At 48.1% G+C, this 18,806-nt stretch overlaps 2 protein-coding genes across 2 annotated transcripts; both read left to right on the top strand.

The window, feature by feature from the left end:
* Positions 1-881: 881 nt before the first annotated feature.
* Positions 882-5,446, top strand: LOC139062004 (mucin-2-like). Its single transcript, XM_070542047.1, has 6 exons — positions 882-924; positions 1,021-3,188; positions 3,265-3,326; positions 3,370-3,974; positions 4,042-5,027; positions 5,399-5,446. Exons 1-6 carry the CDS (start codon positions 882-884, stop codon positions 5,444-5,446), a joined length of 3,912 nt encoding a protein of 1,303 aa, XP_070398148.1.
* Positions 5,447-6,155: 709 nt separating this feature from the next.
* On the top strand, positions 6,156-14,538 carry LOC139062005 (uncharacterized; the record flags this gene model as incomplete). The annotated part of the gene is made up of 6 exons (XM_070542053.1): positions 6,156-6,175; positions 6,358-6,434; positions 7,203-7,208; positions 7,250-7,351; positions 7,637-8,299; positions 13,706-14,538. Coding segments are annotated over exons 1-6 (1,701 nt in total), but the record flags the coding sequence as incomplete, so codon positions are not given.
* Between the last annotated feature and the right edge of the window lie 4,268 nt (positions 14,539-18,806).

Raw genomic sequence — 18,806 nt, forward strand, 5'->3', positions numbered from 1 at the left:
TATTCAGGTGATTACTATGTTTTATTCAAAGGTTTGTTTCACTGAGAAACCATGTGATAGTTGTTCTTTTTTAAATACGACTGGTCCCTCTGAGTTGCATATACAAGCTGCACATGAACATTTTCTTCAACTTGTCTTGTGCATTAACCTCAAAAAGAAAATAGACAGGAAAACCACTGTCACTTATGCCACACAGAAAATTTACTTTCATGGCCTCACCAATCTTGGCATGCATCCGTGGAAGGCTTTGTTGAATTTGCAGCAAGGAGAGAGAGCACTAAGCATCTCTGCTACTGAAAGCTGACCGATAGTAATTTCTCTACATGGCAAAACACATTATTGCTTGCATTATGTGTGGGGATCACAAACTCAAATTCCTGACATATTCCTGAAAAATTAATGACACATCTGAAGAAAGATAATAATTATAATTGAAGTTGGATTTATGGTTTAAGAAAATGCAACTGTTGGCAAAACATTCTTAGTGAAAAATAAGGTTGAAATGAAAAATTGCTTATCACTTTGCTGTAAAAGTCATTTAAAAGCAACAAATAAGTAATGGTATAACAATTTTAAAATAAAAAATAAAAAACCTTTCATTGACACCATACTAAATTCATGTCGAGAGTTATCAAGTGTTTATTTTGAAGAGCATTTTATTGGATTTGATAGAAAAATTAAACAAAACAAGAGATTTACCTAAAAACAAGTTTTTCAACTGGATGGCAGACCATTTATTAAAACAAGCGTGGTGTTAAGGTTATGGTAATGGGCTATGGGTTATGTTGTTATGGGTTACATTGTAAATTTTATACTAACTTGCTGTACACTACAATTTATTGATCTAAATTTTCAAAAATTACAGGGTAACGATTAAAGAAATGGGGACTGAAAAGTTCCTTCGAGATGCAATAGCATTGACAGGTAAGTTGAGTTAGACACACACTAATATTGAATTTAAGACAACACTAAAGTATTGTGATAGCGTTCCAGCTAAATTTTTGTTAAATGTCTCCACAGCAGTGTTGATGTGCCTAACAGAACATGGACGGATATCAAATGTAGCCATAGCAGATGATGCTCAAGTGATCGCAGATGGTCCAACAGACACAAAAGCCACTATAATAAGCACAGCTGTTCCAAATGCAACCACAACCGCCCCTACGACAACCACAAATTATCCAATTACAACCACAGCTGACCCCCTTACAACCATAGCAGCCCCAACTACAAACTCAGCTGCCTTAACTACAACCATAGTTGTTTCATCTACAACCATGGCTGTCCCCACTACAATCACAGATGCACCAAAAAAGACCACAGCTGCCCGTCCATCAACCACAATTGCTCCCACTACAACCACAGCTGCCCAAACAACAACCACAACTGCTCTAACTACAACCACAGATGCTTCTACTTTAAGTACAGCAGCCCCAACTACAACCTCAGCTGCTTTAACAACAACCACAACTCCTTCAACTTCAGCCTCAGCCACCCCAACAACCACCGTTTATCCAATTACAACCACGAAAACTTTAACTACAACTAATGCAGTCCCAAAATCAACCACATCTACATCAACTACAACCAAAGTATTTTCTACTACAGCTGCCCCAACAAATATAGTTGCTCAGACTACAACCACACATGCCCCATCAACAACTACAGAATCTCAAACAACAACCACAGCTGACCCGACTATGACTACAATGGCCCCAATAACTATCACACCTGCTTTTCCTAAAATCACAGCTGCTGAAACTGCAACCACAGCTGCCCCCAAACGAACCATAACTGTTCCGATTACAAGCACAGCTGCCCCGAAAATAATCACCACTGCCCCAAAACAAACCAAGGTGTCTCCAACTACAGCTGGCCAAAAAACAACAATGACGGCTCCAAAGACAATTAATGATACCCTAACAACAACCATATCTACTCCAACTACAACCGCAGCTGCTCCAAATACAACCATGGTTGCGTCATCTACAACCACAGCTGTCCCAACAACAACCATGGCTGCTCCAACTACAACTGCTGATTATTCTGCTTTTGGTACAGTTGCTTCAACTACAACCACAGCTGCCCCAAGAACAACCACTACTGCTCCAACAACTACACTCACAGCTGTGCCAGCTACAACTCCAGCTGCCCTAACAACAACAACAACCACATCTACATCAATTACAATCACAGCTACCTCCACAATCACAACTGCCCCAACAACCACCACAACTGCTCTAACTGCAACCACAGTTGATTCAACTGCAACAACATTTGCCCCAACAACAACCACAGATTCCCCAACTACAATCACAGCTGTGTCAGCAACAAGTATAACTGCCCAAACAACAATCGCATCTACATCAACTACAACCACAGCAGCCTCATCAACAATCACAGCTTCTCCAACTACAACAACAGCTGCCCCAGCAACAACAACAACTGCTTCAATTACAACCGCAGCAGCCCCAACAACAACAACCACAGCTCCTCCAACCACAGCTGCCCTAACAACAACAACAACTGCTTCAATTACAACCGCAGCAGCCCCAACAACAACAACCACAGCTCCTCCAACCACAGCTGCCCTAAAAACAACCACAACTGCCCCAACAACAACAACTACTGCTGCTTCAATTGCAACCACAGCAGCCCCCAAAACAACCACAGATGCCTCAACAACAACCACAGCTGCTGCTACTACAACCACAGCAGCTCCAACTACAACCACAGCTGCCTCAACAACACCCACAGCTGCTCCAACAACAATTCCAGCTGCACCAACATTTACCACAGTTGTGCCAACAACCACAGCTGCCCTAACAACAACCACCACTAGCCAAAAAACAACCACACCTGCTTTGACAACAATCACAGTTACTCCAACTACAACCACATCTCCCACATCAATCACAGCTGTGACAACAACCATAACTGCTCCAACTAAAACCACAGAAGCTGCAACTACAACCACATCTCCCACATCAATCACAGCTGTGGCAACAACCACAACTGCTCCAACTACAACCACAGAAGCTCCAACTACAACCACAATTGCTCCAGTTTTAACCGCAGATTCTTCACAAAAACGCACAGTTGCAAATACTACAACCTCAAAGAACCCAACAACAATAACAGCTGCTCCAACTACAAACACAGTAGCCCCAACAACAACCACAGCTGAGGCAAAAACCACAGCTGCCCAAACAACAACCACAGCTGCTCTGACAACAACCACGGTTTCTCCTACTACGACCACAGCTGCTACAACTACAACCTCGGATAACCCAACAACAACCACAGTTTCTCCGACAACAGCCACAGTTACTCCAACTACAACAGCATCTTCCCTAATTACTACCACAGATGCTTCAACATCAATCCTAGCTGTGCCAGCAACAACGAAAGTTGCTCCAACTACAACCTCAGATGCACCAATTACAAACAAAGCAGCTCCAACAACAACCACAATTGCTCCAACTACAACCACAGATGCTTCAATGACAACCACAGATGCTCCAACTATGACAACAGATGCTTCACCAACAACCACAGCTGCACCAACTACAACCTCAGAGACCCCAACAACAAAAACAGCTGCTCCAATTACAACTCCAGTTGCTCCAACTACAACCACAGCTGCTCAGACTACAACCACAGCAGCCCCAACAAAAATCACAGTTACCCCAAGCACAACCACAGAATTTATAACCACAGCAGCTCCAACTTTAACCACACATGCTTCAGCTACAACCACAGCTTCCCCAACAACAACAATCACAGCTGCTCCAACTGCAACCACACATGTTTCAACAACAACCACAGCTGCCCCAACAACAACCACAGCTGCTCCAACAACAACCACAGCTGCTCCAAGTGCAAACACAGATGCTTCATTTGCAACCACAGCTGCCCTAACAACAACCACAACTGCTTCAACTACAACCGCAGCAGCCCCAACAACCACCACAGCTGCTTCAACTACAACCACAGCAGCCCCAACAACAACCACAGCTGCTTCAACTGCAACCACAGCAGCCCCAACAACAACCACAGCTGCTTCAACTACAACCACAGCAGCCCCAACAACAACCACAGCTGCTTCAACTGCAACCACACATGCATCAACTACAACCACAGCTGACCAAACAGCAACCACAGCTGCCCCAATAAAAACCACAGCTGCCCCAACAAGTACCACAGCTGCTCCAAGTGCAAACACAGATGCTTCATTTGCAACCACAGCTGCCCTAACAACAACCACAACTGCTTCAACAACAACCACAGCTGCTTCGACTGCAACCACAGCTGCCCAAACAACAACCACTGTAGCTCCAAGCACAACAACTTATGCCCCAACAATAACCACAGCTGCTGCAACTACAATCACAGCTACCCCAAGCACGACCACAGAGTTTATAACCACAGCAGCCCCAACAGTAACCACATCTGCTCCAACTGCAAATACACATGCTTCAACTACAACCACATCTGTCCCATCAACAACCACAATTGCTCCACCGAGAACAACAGCTGACCCAACAACAACCACATATGTGCCAACGTCAGCCAAAGCTGCCCCAACAACAACCATGGCTGATCCAACCACAACCACAGCAGCCGATACAATCTCAGTGGCACCAACAACTACTACAAGTGCCCAAACAATGACAAATGCAGCTCCAACAAAAACAACCCCATCTTCCCCAACAACCACTGCTGCTCCAACTACAACAACCACAGAAGTCCCAACAACCACAGCAGCATTAAAAACAACGTTAGCTTCTATAACAACAATCACATCAGTTCAAAAAGCAACCACTGCTGCTCAAACTACGACCACAACTGCCCCAATAGCAACCACACCTGCCTCACATACAACCACCGCTGCCCCATCTATAATTGAAAATCCCCAAACAACAAGGCGGCTTACTTTTCGATCTCCAGACACTGTATTTTCTGAGGATTTGCGTAATCCAAGCAGTAACCTCTTCAAAGCACGAGCAAGCCTAATAGAGGCAGTTGTAAGTACTTTTTTGTTTAGCACATTGTCTAAAGTGTTATACATTCCCTTTATTACATAGGCAAAACATTTTCACATTCGGAGAATTAACAGAAGCATTTTTTCCAGAAAAATTATTCACATTTTCAAAAGTTTAAAGGAGTGCAACACTTGTTTAATCAATGCATTTGCAGTCGTATCTAAAAGGAATGAATGCCTTGAAGTTAACTTTCAGGCATTTGGGGTAAGGGAAATTGTGACAAAGTTCAGAACCTTTAACTTCCCCTGAAAATGAATTGGGAGCCAACATAGATGAGCCAGGACGGGAGTAAAATTGTGTTGTTGATTGATGCTTGCCAAAAATTTGGAATCTGCATCCTGAACCTTTTGCAGCCTGTTAGTACCGAGGAAGTGACACCAACGAGAGTTGAGTTTGTGTGATCCAGGCATGATGTAATAAAAGTGTGTATGTTCAACTAAATGTGGCCACTTCAAAATTGGGTTTAGACAAGCTAGAGGGCTTTGTTGGAAGAAACATGTTTTCATAGTGGCATTGATCTGGGGGGCCATTGAAAGGCTCACATCCAATATTACCCCAAGACTTGTCACACACTGCTAAAGATTGAGGGTAGAGAAATTAGAGATGGAGAGTGGAGGATTCACGAGGATCAAAAACAATTGCTTAGTTTTGGTTATGTTTAGCTTCAGAAAGTTTGCAGCTAACCAACTCCTCATCACTGATAGGCAGCGGTGACGGACAAAAGCTAGCAATGTAATGGTCACACCCATGTTTTTTTTTAATCAGCTGCACAATCACATATTTCACAGCCGTAGTGAACTCTCCAGTTAACTAGGCTAGTGTTAACAAAGCTCAGAATGGCAGAGCTCAGAGTCGAGAGGGTATCACATACCAACTTTGGAGGGAGGCAGTCCTCTGAAGAATCGACCACTTTCATGGATCAAATTCATTTCAATTCGGGTTTATTTATTTAGCACCAAATCACGACAAGAGACGTCTCAAGGCACTTCACATAGTAAACATTCCAATACAGTTCAGTTCATTAAGCAAATTAGAAAAGTTTCCTATATAATGAACCCATAATGGGACAAGTGCAAAGTTAGAGAAAGTTGGGGGGACAAGTGGCTCAACATGGTTAGCAGGTCCACAGGGTAAGGAGGCTAGGCCTGACATCCTGGATTTTTCAGAGAAAAAGTTCTGCAGCTCAGTGCACAGAGAAGTAGAGGGAGTGAGACCACCAGATTTGGTAAACGACAGAATGGAATTAGTGGTACTATCAAGTTTTTACTGATTACCCCGGTGCAATGAGATGATGTGTACTTGTTCCTAGCAGATCTGACTGTTCTCTGAGATATGGAGAGCGAAACAGCAAAATCCTGTCCTGTGATACAGATGTGGACAATAATATTGGTACACATCCATCCATCTATTTTCATTTGCTTATCTGGAGTCCGGTCACAAGGGCAGTAGCTTAAGTTGAGAGGCCCAGACTTCCCTCTTCCCATCCAAATTGTTGGTACCCTTTGGTGGGGCTTTCAGAGTGTTGATGGCTGGTGTTATTCTGAAGACTGAGCAAAGAATAAAAACGTAACCGTATTACAACAACAATTATTAAGCCTTCACACATTTACGTAAATTGCCTAGAATTACAAGGCCTGCGCATATTTGTATCATTGTCCTCCTACCTTTGTTTTCTTTACACACTAATTAAGACCATTCTCCCACTCCACAATCCGGCCGACCATCACAGAGTGTAGGGTCAAACAAGCCCACAGAACAGAGCCAGACTAGGACCTGTACTTACTTATCTAGTTACACATTTGTAACTTTACACTTTGGTTTAACCACAAAAACTTGATTTATCTTTTTAAAATAAGATTTTTTGTTTAACAGACTCTTAATTCAAAGGGTTAGGGTTACCAGTAAAGGCACAGTGCACATGACAAAATATTTTCAATAATGTTTTAAAGCATTACACATTTTGTCACATTTGTAATCAATCTATTGTCTTTCTTCTTCTGCAGCTTACGCAAATATTCTCCAGAGAATTTAATTATTTCCTCACACTGAAAGTAGTTTATTTCACGTAAGTGTTTAAAGATGTCTGTCACAATGGGAAGTTTTGTCAATCATTATTTGTTCAAATATGATTTACTTGTCTTCTCTTCCTTTTTGTAGACCTGGGTCAGTTGTAAACACTGTGGACCTAACTTTTAATTTAACAGGTGTTCCAAATGACACAGCAATCGTAAATGTGTTTGTCAGCGAAGCTTCAACCATCACCAACTTCACCATTGACACGGCCAACATTACTGTGGAAAACCCAAGTATGAAAGATAAAATGACGGATAGCTATTGGGGAAACTGAGTAGATTTACAAAAGAACCACAAAAAATTTCTTTCAAAATTACATAGCTTAATGGCCTATTATTAACACTGATAATGAATTAACACTAATTGGAGATGAAAACAAATAAATATTTCTCAGTGTTGGTTAGAAAAAAATATCTATCTGTCTGTCTGGCTGTCTAAATATTTTCTGCCTTCTTTCCTTTTCTCAATTGCAAAGCTCAGTAGCTGATCTAACTTAATTCTCAATTTTGCCACTACAGCTCCAACAAATGTACTTCCAACAACTACCACAGCTGCAAAAACTACTTCCTCAGAGAACCCAACCATAACTGCTGCACCAACAACAACCACAGCTGCACCAACAACAACCACAGCTGAACCAACTACTACCACGGCAGTTCCAACAACAACCACATCTTCTCCTAAATCAACCACAGCTGTTCCAACTACAACCTCAAATGCCCCAACAACAACCATGATTTCTCCAACTACAACTACAATTGCTCCACCTACAACCACCGCTGCCTTAACAACAACCACAGCTGTGCCAACAACCACAGCTGCCCCACCAACAACCACAGATCCTTCAACATCAATCACAGCTGTGCCAACAACAACCACAGCTCCTCCAGCTACAACCACAGCAGCCCCCAAAACAACCACAGCTGCCCCAACAACAACCACTGCTAGCACAACAACAACAACCACAGCTGACCAAAAATCTACCACAGATGCTCCAACAACAACCACAGCAGCCCCCAAAACAACCACAGCTCATCCTACTACAACTACAGCTGCACCACCAACAACCAAAGCTGATCCTACTACAACTACAGCTGCCCCAACAACAACCACAGCTGCCCTAACAACAACCACAGCTGCTGCTACTACAACAACAGCTGCCCCAACAACAACCACTGCTAGCACAACAACAACAACCACAGCTGCCCCAGCTACAACCACAGCTGCTCCAACATCAACCAAAACTGCACCAACAACAACCACAGCTGCTCAAAAAAACAACACAGCTGCTCCAACAACAACCACAGCTGCTCCAACAACAACCACAGCTGCCCCAGCTACAACCACAGCTGCTCCAACATCAACCACAACTGCACCAACAACCACAGCTGCTTCAACTACAACCACAGCAACACCAACAACAACCACAGCTGCACCAACAACAACCACAGCTGCACCCACAACAACCACAGCTGCTTCAAAAACAACCACAGCTGCACCAACAACAACCACAGCTGCCCCAGCTACAACCACAGCTGCTCCAACATCAACCACAACTGCACCAACAACCACAGCTGCTTCAACTACAACCACAGCTGCCCCAGCTACAACCACAGCTGCACCAACAACAACCACAGCTGCACCAACAACAACCACAGCTGCTCGAACAACAACCACAGCTGCACCAACAACAACCACAGCTGCGCCAACAACAACCACAGCTGTACCAACAACAACAACCATAGCTGCACCAACAACAACCACAGCTGCACCAACATCAACCACAGCTGCACCAACAACAACCACAGCTGCACCAACAACAACCACAGCTGCTCCAACAACAACCACAGCTGCACCAACAACCACAGCTGCCCCAACTACAACCACAGCTGCCCCAACATCAACCACAACTGCACCAACAACCACAGCTGCTTCAACTACAACCACAGCTGCACAAACAACAACCACAGCTGCTCCAACAACAACCACAGCTGCACCAACAACAGCCACAGCTGCCCCAACAACAACCACAGCTGCACCAACAACAACGACAGCTGCACCAACAACAACCACAGCTGCACCAACAACAACCACAGCTGATCCAACAACAACCACAGCTGCGCCAACAACCAGAGCCGCTCCAACATCAACCACAGCTGCTTCAACTACAACCACAGCTGCCCCAGGTACAACCACAGCCGCACCAACAACAACCACAGCTGCCCCAGCTACAACCACAGCTGCTCCAACAACAACCACAGCTGCCCCAGCTACAACCACAGCTGCTTCAACTACAACCACAGCTGCCCCAGCTACAACCACAGCTGCACCAACAACGACCACAGCTGCACCAACAACAACCACAGCTGCTCCAACAACAACCAGAGCTACTCCAACAACAACCACAGCTGCTCCAACAACAACCACAGCTGCTCCAACAACAACCACAGCTGCAGCAACAACAACCACAGCTGCTTCAACAACAACCACAGCTGCACCAACAACAACCACAGCTGCACCAAAAACAACCACAGCTGCACCAACAACAACAACAGCTGCTCCAACAACAACCACAGCTGCTCCAACAACAACCACAGCTGCACCAACAACAACCACAGCTGTACCAACAACAACAACCATAGCTGCACCAACAACAACCACAGCTGCACCAACATCAACCACAGCTGCACAAACAAGAAACACAGCTGCACCAACAACAACCACAGCTGCTCCAACAACAACCCCAGCTGCACCAACAACAACCACAGCTGCACCAACAACAACCACAGCTGCACCAACTACAACCACAGCTGCACCAAGAACAACCACAGCTGCCAGAACAACAACCACGGCTGCACCAACAACAACAACAGCTGCTCCAACAACAACCACAGCTGCACCAACAACAACCACAGCTGCTTCAACAACAACCACAGCTGCCCCAGCTACAACCACAGCTGCTCCAACATCAACCACAACTCTACCAACAACCACAGCTGCTTCAACTACAACCACAGCTGCCCCAGCTACAACCACAGCTGCACCAACAACAACCACAGCTGCGCCAACAACAACCACAGCTGTACCAACAACAACAACCATAGCTGCACCAACAAGAACCACAGCTGCACCAACATCAACCACAGCTGCACCAACAACAACCACAGCTGCACCAACAACAACCACAGCTGCTCCAACAACAACCACAGCTGCACCAACAACCACAGCTGCCCCAACTACAACCACAGCTGCCCCAACATCAACCACAACTGCACCAACAACCACAGCTGCTTCAACTACAACCACAGCTGCACAAACAACAACCACAGCTGCTCCAACAACAACCACAGCTGCACCAACAACAGCCACAGCTGCCCCAACAACAACCACAGCTGCACCAACAACAACGACAGCTGCACCAACAACAACCACAGCTGCACCAACAACAACCACAGCTGATCCAACAACAACCACAGCTGCGCCAACAACCAGAGCCGCTCCAACATCAACCACAGCTGCTTCAACTACAACCACAGCTGCCCCAGGTACAACCACAGCCGCACCAACAACAACCACAGCTGCCCCAGCTACAACCACAGCTGCTCCAACAACAACCACAGCTGCCCCAGCTACAACCACAGCTGCTTCAACTACAACCACAGCTGCCCCAGCTACAACCACAGCTGCACCAACAACGACCACAGCTGCACCAACAACAACCACAGCTGCTCCAACAACAACCAGAGCTACTCCAACAACAACCACAGCTACTCCAACAACAACCACAGCTGCTCCAACAACAACCACAGCTGCAGCAACAACAACCACAGCTGCTTCAACAACAACCACAGCTGCACCAACAACAACCACAGCTGCACCAAAAACAACCACAGCTGCACCAACAACAACAACAGCTGCTCCAACAACAACCACAGCTGCTCCAACAACAACCACAGCTGCACCAACAACAACCACAGCTGTACCAACAACAACAACCATAGCTGCACCAACAACAACCACAGCTGCACCAACATCAACCACAGCTGCACAAACAAGAAACACAGCTGCACCAACAACAACCACAGCTGCTCCAACAACAACCCCAGCTGCACCAACAACAACCACAGCTGCACCAACAACAACCACAGCTGCACCAACTACAACCACAGCTGCACCAAGAACAACCACAGCTGCCAGAACAACAACCACGGCTGCACCAACAACAACAACAGCTGCTCCAACAACAACCACAGCTGCACCAACAACAACCACAGCTGCTTCAACAACAACCACAGCTGCCCCAGCTACAACCACAGCTGCTCCAACATCAACCACAACTCTACCAACAACCACAGCTGCTTCAACTACAACCACAGCTGCCCCAGCTACAACCACAGCTGCACCAACAACAACCACAGCTGCACCAACAACAACCACAGCTGCTCCAACAACAACCACAGCTGCTCCAACAACAACCACAGCTGCACCAACAAAAACCACGGCTGCACCAACAACCACAGCTGCTTCAACTACAACCACAGCTGCCCCAGCTACAACCACAGCTGCACCAACAACAACCACAGCTGCACCAACAACAACCACAGCTGCTCCAACAACAACCACAGCTGTACCAACAACAACCACAGCTGCACCAACAACAACCACAGCTGTACCAACAACAACAAAGATAGCGGCACCAACAACAACCACAGCTGCACCAACATCAACCACAGCTGCACCAACAACAACCACAGCTGCACCAACAACAACCACAGCTGCTCCACCAACAACCACAGCTGCACCAACAACAACCACAGCTGCCCCAACAACAACCACAGCTGCACCAACAACAACCACAGCTGCACCAACAACAACAACCACAGCTGCCCCAACAACAACCACAGCTGCGCCAAAAACCACAGCCGCTCCAACATCCACCACAGCTGCTTCAACAACAACAACAGCTGCACCAACAACCACAGCTGCTTCAACTTTAACCAAAGCTGCCCCAGCTACAACCACAGCCGCACCAACAACAAGCACAGCTGCCCCAGCTACAACCACAGCTGCTCCAACATCAACCACAACTGCACCAACAACCACAGCTGCTTCAACTACAACCACAGCTGCACCAACAACAACCACAGCTGCACCAACAACAACCCCAGCTGCACAAACAACAACCACAGCTGCTCCAACAACAACCACAGCTGCTCCAACAACAACCACAGCTGCACCAACAACAACCACAGCTGCACCAACAACAACCACAGCTATACCAACAACAACAACAACCATAGCTGCACCAACAACAACCACAGCTGCACCAACATCAACCACAGCTGCACCAACAACAACCACAGCTGCCCCAACAACAACCACGGCTGCACCAACAACAACCACAGCTGCTCCAACAAAACCCACAGCTGCACCAACAACAACCACAGCTGCCCCAGCTACAACCACAGCTGCTCCAACATCAACCACAACAGCACCAACAACCACAGCTGCTTCAACTACAACCACAGCTGCCCCAGCTACAACCACAGCTGCACCAACAACAAGCACAGCTGCACCAACAACAACCACAGCTGCTCCAACAACAACCACAGGTGCTCCAACAACAACCACAGCTGCACCAACAAAAACCACAGCTGCTTCAACAACAACCACAGCTGCCCCAGCTACAACCACAGCTGCTCCAACATCAACCACAACTGCACCAACAACCACAGCTGCTTCAACTACAACCACAGCAACACCAACAACAACCACAGCTGCACCAACAACAACCACAGCTGCACCCACAACAACCACAGCTGCTTCAAAAACAACCACAGCTGCACCAACAACAACCACAGCTGCCCCAGCTACAACCACAGCTGCTCCAACATCAACCACAACTGCACCAACAACCACAGCTGCTTCAACTACAACCACAGCTGCCCCAGCTACAACCACAGCTGCACCAACAACAACCACAGCTGCACCAACAACAACCACAGCTGCTCGAACAACAACCACAGCTGCACCAACAACAACCACAGCTGCGCCAACAACAACCACAGCTGTACCAACAACAACAACCATAGCTGCACCAACAACAACCACAGCTGCACCAACATCAACCACAGCTGCACCAACAACAACCACAGCTGCACCAACAACAACCACAGCTGCTCCAACAACAACCACAGCTGCACCAACAACCACAGCTGCCCCAACTACAACCACAGCTGCCCCAACATCAACCACAACTGCACCAACAACCACAGCTGCTTCAACTACAACCACAGCTGCACAAACAACAACCACAGCTGCTCCAACAACAACCACAGCTGCACCAACAACAGCCACAGCTGCCCCAACAACAACCACAGCTGCACCAACAACAACGACAGCTGCACCAACAACAACCACAGCTGCACCAACAACAACCACAGCTGATCCAACAACAACCACAGCTGCGCCAACAACCAGAGCCGCTCCAACATCAACCACAGCTGCTTCAACTACAACCACAGCTGCCCCAGGTACAACCACAGCCGCACCAACAACAACCACAGCTGCCCCAGCTACAACCACAGCTGCTCCAACAACAACCACAGCTGCCCCAGCTACAACCACAGCTGCTTCAACTACAACCACAGCTGCCCCAGCTACAACCACAGCTGCACCAACAACGACCACAGCTGCACCAACAACAACCACAGCTGCTCCAACAACAACCAGAGCTACTCCAACAACAACCACAGCTGCTCCAACAACAACCACAGCTGCTCCAACAACAACCACAGCTGCAGCAACAACAACCACAGCTGCTTCAACAACAACCACAGCTGCACCAACAACAACCACAGCTGCACCAAAAACAACCACAGCTGCACCAACAACAACAACAGCTGCTCCAACAACAACCACAGCTGCTCCAACAACAACCACAGCTGCACCAACAACAACCACAGCTGTACCAACAACAACAACCATAGCTGCACCAACAACAACCACAGCTGCACCAACATCAACCACAGCTGCACAAACAAGAAACACAGCTGCACCAACAACAACCACAGCTGCTCCAACAACAACCCCAGCTGCACCAACAACAACCACAGCTGCACCAACAACAACCACAGCTGCACCAACTACAACCACAGCTGCACCAAGAACAACCACAGCTGCCAGAACAACAACCACGGCTGCACCAACAACAACAACAGCTGCTCCAACAACAACCACAGCTGCACCAACAACAACCACAGCTGCTTCAACAACAACCACAGCTGCCCCAGCTACAACCACAGCTGCTCCAACATCAACCACAACTCTACCAACAACCACAGCTGCTTCAACTACAACCACAGCTGCCCCAGCTACAACCACAGCTGCACCAACAACAACCACAGCTGCACCAACAACAACCACAGCTGCTCCAACAACAACCACAGCTGCTCCAACAACAACCACAGCTGCACCAACAAAAACCACGGCTGCACCAACAACCACAGCTGCTTCAACTACAACCACAGCTGCCCCAGCTACAACCACAGCTGCACCAACAACAACCACAGCTGCACCAACAACAACCACAGCTGCTCCAACAACAACCACAGCTGTACCAACAACAACCACAGCTGCACCAACAACAACCACAGCTGTACCAACAACAACAAAGATAGCGGCACCAACAACAACCACAGCTGCACCAACATCAACCACAGCTGCACCAACAACAACCACAGCTGCACCAACAACAACCACAGCTGCTCCACCAACAACCACAGCTGCACCAACAACAACCACAGCTGCCCCAACAACAACCACAGCTGCACCAACAACAACCACAGCTGCACCAACAACAACAACCACAGCTGCCCCAACAACAACCACAGCTGCGCCAAAAACCACAGCCGCTCCAACATCCACCACAGCTGCTTCAACAACAACCACAGCTGCACCAACAACCACAGCTGCTTCAACTTTAACCAAAGCTGCCCCAGCTACAACCACAGCCGCACCAACAACAAGCACAGCTGCCCCAGCTACAACCACAGCTGCTCCAACATCAACCACAACTGCACCAACAACCACAGCTGCTTCAACTACAACCACAGCTGCACCAACAACAACCACAGCTGCACCAACAACAACCCCAGCTGCACAAACAACAACCCCAGCTGCTCCAACAACAACCACAGCTGCTCCAACAACAACCACAGCTGCACCAACAACAACCACAGCTGCACCATCAACAACCACAGCTATACCAACAACAACAACAACCATAGCTGCACCAACAACAACCACAGCTGCACCAACATCAACCACAGCTGCACCAACAACAACCACAGCTGCCCCAACAACAACCACGGCTGCACCAACAACAACCACAGCTGCTCCAACAAAACCCACAGCTGCACCAACAACAACCACAGCTGCCCCAGCTACAACCACAGCTGCTCCAACATCAACCACAACAGCACCAACAACCACAGCTGCTTCAACTACAACCACAGCTGCCCCAGCTACAACCACAGCTGCACCAACAACAAGCACAGCTGCACCAACAACAACCACAGCTGCTCCAACAACAACCACAGGTGCTCCAACAACAACCACAGCTGCACCAACAAAAACCACAGCTGCTTCAACATCAACCACGGCTGCACCAACAACAACCACAGCTGCACCAACAACAACCACAACTGCACCAACAAACACAGCTGCTTCAACTACAACCACAGCTGCCCCAGCTACAACGACAGCTGCACCAACATCAACAACAGCTGCACCAACAACAACCACAGCTTCACCAACAAAAACCACAGCTGCACCAAACACAACCACAGCTGACCCAACAACAACCACAGCTGCGCCAACAACCACAGCCGCTCCAACATCAACCACAGCTGCTTCAACAACAACCACAGCTGCACCAACAACAACCACAGCTGCACCAACAACCACAGCTGCTTCAACTACAACCACAGCTACCCCAGCTACAACCACAGCCGCACCAACAACAACCACAGCTGCCCCAGCTACAACCACAGCTGCTCCAACATCAACCACAACTGCACCAACAACCACAGCTGCTTCAACTACAACCACAGCTGCACCAACAACAACCACAGCTGCACCATCAACAACCACAGCTGCACCAACAACAACCAAAGCTGCTCCAAAAACAACCACAGCTGCTCCAACAACAACCACAGCTGCACCAACAACAACCACAGCTATACCAACAACAAAAACAACCATAGCTGCACCAACAACAACCACAGCTGCACCAACATCAACCACAGCTGCACCAACAACAACCACAGCTGCCCCAACAACAATCACGGCTGCACCAACAACAACCACAGCTTCTCCAACAACAACCACAGCTGCACCAACAACAACCACAGCTGCCCCAGCTACAACCACAGCTGCTCCAACATCAACCACAACTGCACCAACAACCACAGCTGCTTCAACTACAACCACAGCTGCCCCAGCTACAACCACAGCTGCACCAACAACAACCACAGCTGCACCAACAACAACCACAGCTGCTCCAACAACAACCATAGCTGCTCCAACAACAACCACAGCTGCACCAACAAAAACCACAGCTGCTTCAACAACAAACACAGCTGCACCAACAACAACCACAGCTGCACCAACAACAACCACAACTGCACCAACAAACACAGCTGCTTCAACTACAACCACAGCTGCCCCAGCTACAACCACAGCTGCACCAACATCAACAACAGCTGCACCAACAACAACCACAGCTGCACCAACAAAAACCACAGCTGCACCAACAACAACCACAGCTGCCCCAACAACAACCACAGCTGCGCCAACAACCACAGCCGCTCCAACATCAACCACAGCTGCTTCAACAACAACCACAGCTGCACCAACAACAACCACAGCTGCACCAACAACCACAGCTGCTTCAACTACAACCACAGCTGCCCCAGCTACAACCACAGCCGCACCAACAACAACCACAGCTGCCCCAGCTACAACCACAGCTGCTCCAACATCAACCACAACTGCACCAACAACCACAGCTGATTCAACTACAACCACAGCTGCACCAACAACAACCACAGCTGCACCATCAACAACCACAGCTGCACCAACAACAACCACAGCTGCTCCAAAAACAACCACAGCTGCTCCAACAACAACCATAGCTGCACCAACAACAACCACAGCTATACCAACAACAAAAACAACCATAGCTGCACCAACAACAACCACAGCTGCACCAACATCAACCACAGCTGCACCAACAACAACCACAGCTGCCCCAACAACAACCACGGCTGCACCAACAACAACCACAGCTGCTCCAACAACAACCACAGCTGCACCAACAACAACCACAGCTGCCCCAGCTACAACCACAGCTGCTCCAACATCAACCACAACTGCACCAACAACCACAGCTGCTTCAACTACAACCACAGCTTCCCCAGCTACAACCACAGCTGCACCAACAACAACCACAGCTGCACCAACAACAACCACAGCTGCTCCAACAACAACCACAGCTTCTCCAACAACAACCACAGCTGCACCAACAAAAACCACAGCTGCTTCAACAACAACCACAGCTGCACCAACAACAACCACAGCTGCACCAACAACAACCACAACTGCACCAACAACCACAGCTGCTTCAACTACAACCACAGCTGCCCCCGCTACAACCACAGCTGCACCAACAACAACCACAGCTGCACCAACCACAACCACAGCTGCACCAAGAACAACCACAGCTGCTTCAACAACAACCACAGCTGCCCCAGCTACAACCACAGCTGCTCCAACATCAACCACAACTGCACCAACAACCACAGCTGCTTCAACTACAACCACAGCTGCCCCAGCTACAACCACAGCTGCACCAACAACAACCACAGCTGCACCAACAACAACCACAGCTGCTCCAACAACAACCACAGCTGCTCCAACAACAACCACAGCTGCACCAACAAAAACCACAGCTGCACCAACAACAACCACAGCTGCACCAACAACAACCACAGCTGCACCAACAACCACAGCTGCTTCAACTACAACCACAGCTGCCCCAGCTACAACCACAGCTGCACCAACAACAACCACAGCTGCAACAACAACAACAACCACAGCTGCTCCAACAACAACCACAGCTGTACCAACAACAACCACAGCTGTACCAACAACAACAAAGATAGCTGCACCAACAACAACCACAGCTGCACCAACATCAACCACAGCTGCACCAACAACAACCACAGCTGCACCAACAACAACCACAGCTGCTCCAACAGCAACCACAGCTGCACCAACAACACCCACAGCTGCCCCAACAACAACCACAGCTGACCCAAAAACAACCACAGCTGCACCAACAACAACCACAGCTGCCCCAACAACAACCACAGCTGTGCCAACAACCACAGCCGCTCCAACATCAACCACAGCTGCTTCAACTACAACCACAGCTGCACCAACAACAACCACAGCTGCACCAACAACCACAGCTGCTTCAACTACAACCACAGCTGCACCAACAACAACCACAGCTGCACCAACAACCACAGCTGCTTCAACTACAACCAAAGCTGCCCCAGCTACAACCACAGCCGCAACAACAACAACCACAGCTGCCCCAGCTACAACCACAGCTGCTCCAAC

Source organism: Nothobranchius furzeri, chromosome 2, assembly GCF_043380555.1.
Source record: "Nothobranchius furzeri strain GRZ-AD chromosome 2, NfurGRZ-RIMD1, whole genome shotgun sequence".
NCBI lineage: Eukaryota > Metazoa > Chordata > Actinopteri > Cyprinodontiformes > Nothobranchiidae > Nothobranchius > Nothobranchius furzeri.

Coding starts and splice junctions, on each gene's coding strand:
- LOC139062004 (XM_070542047.1), top strand. CDS start 882: ATGGGGACTGAAAAGTTCCTTCGAGATGCAATAGCATTGACAG. Junction 925..1,020: donor AGATGCAATAGCATTGACAG/GTAAGTTGAGTT, acceptor ATGTCTCCACAG/CAGTGTTGATGTGCCTAACA. Junction 3,975..4,041: donor CAGCCCCAACAACCACCACA/GCTGCTTCAACT, acceptor CAACCACAGCAG/CCCCAACAACAACCACAGCT.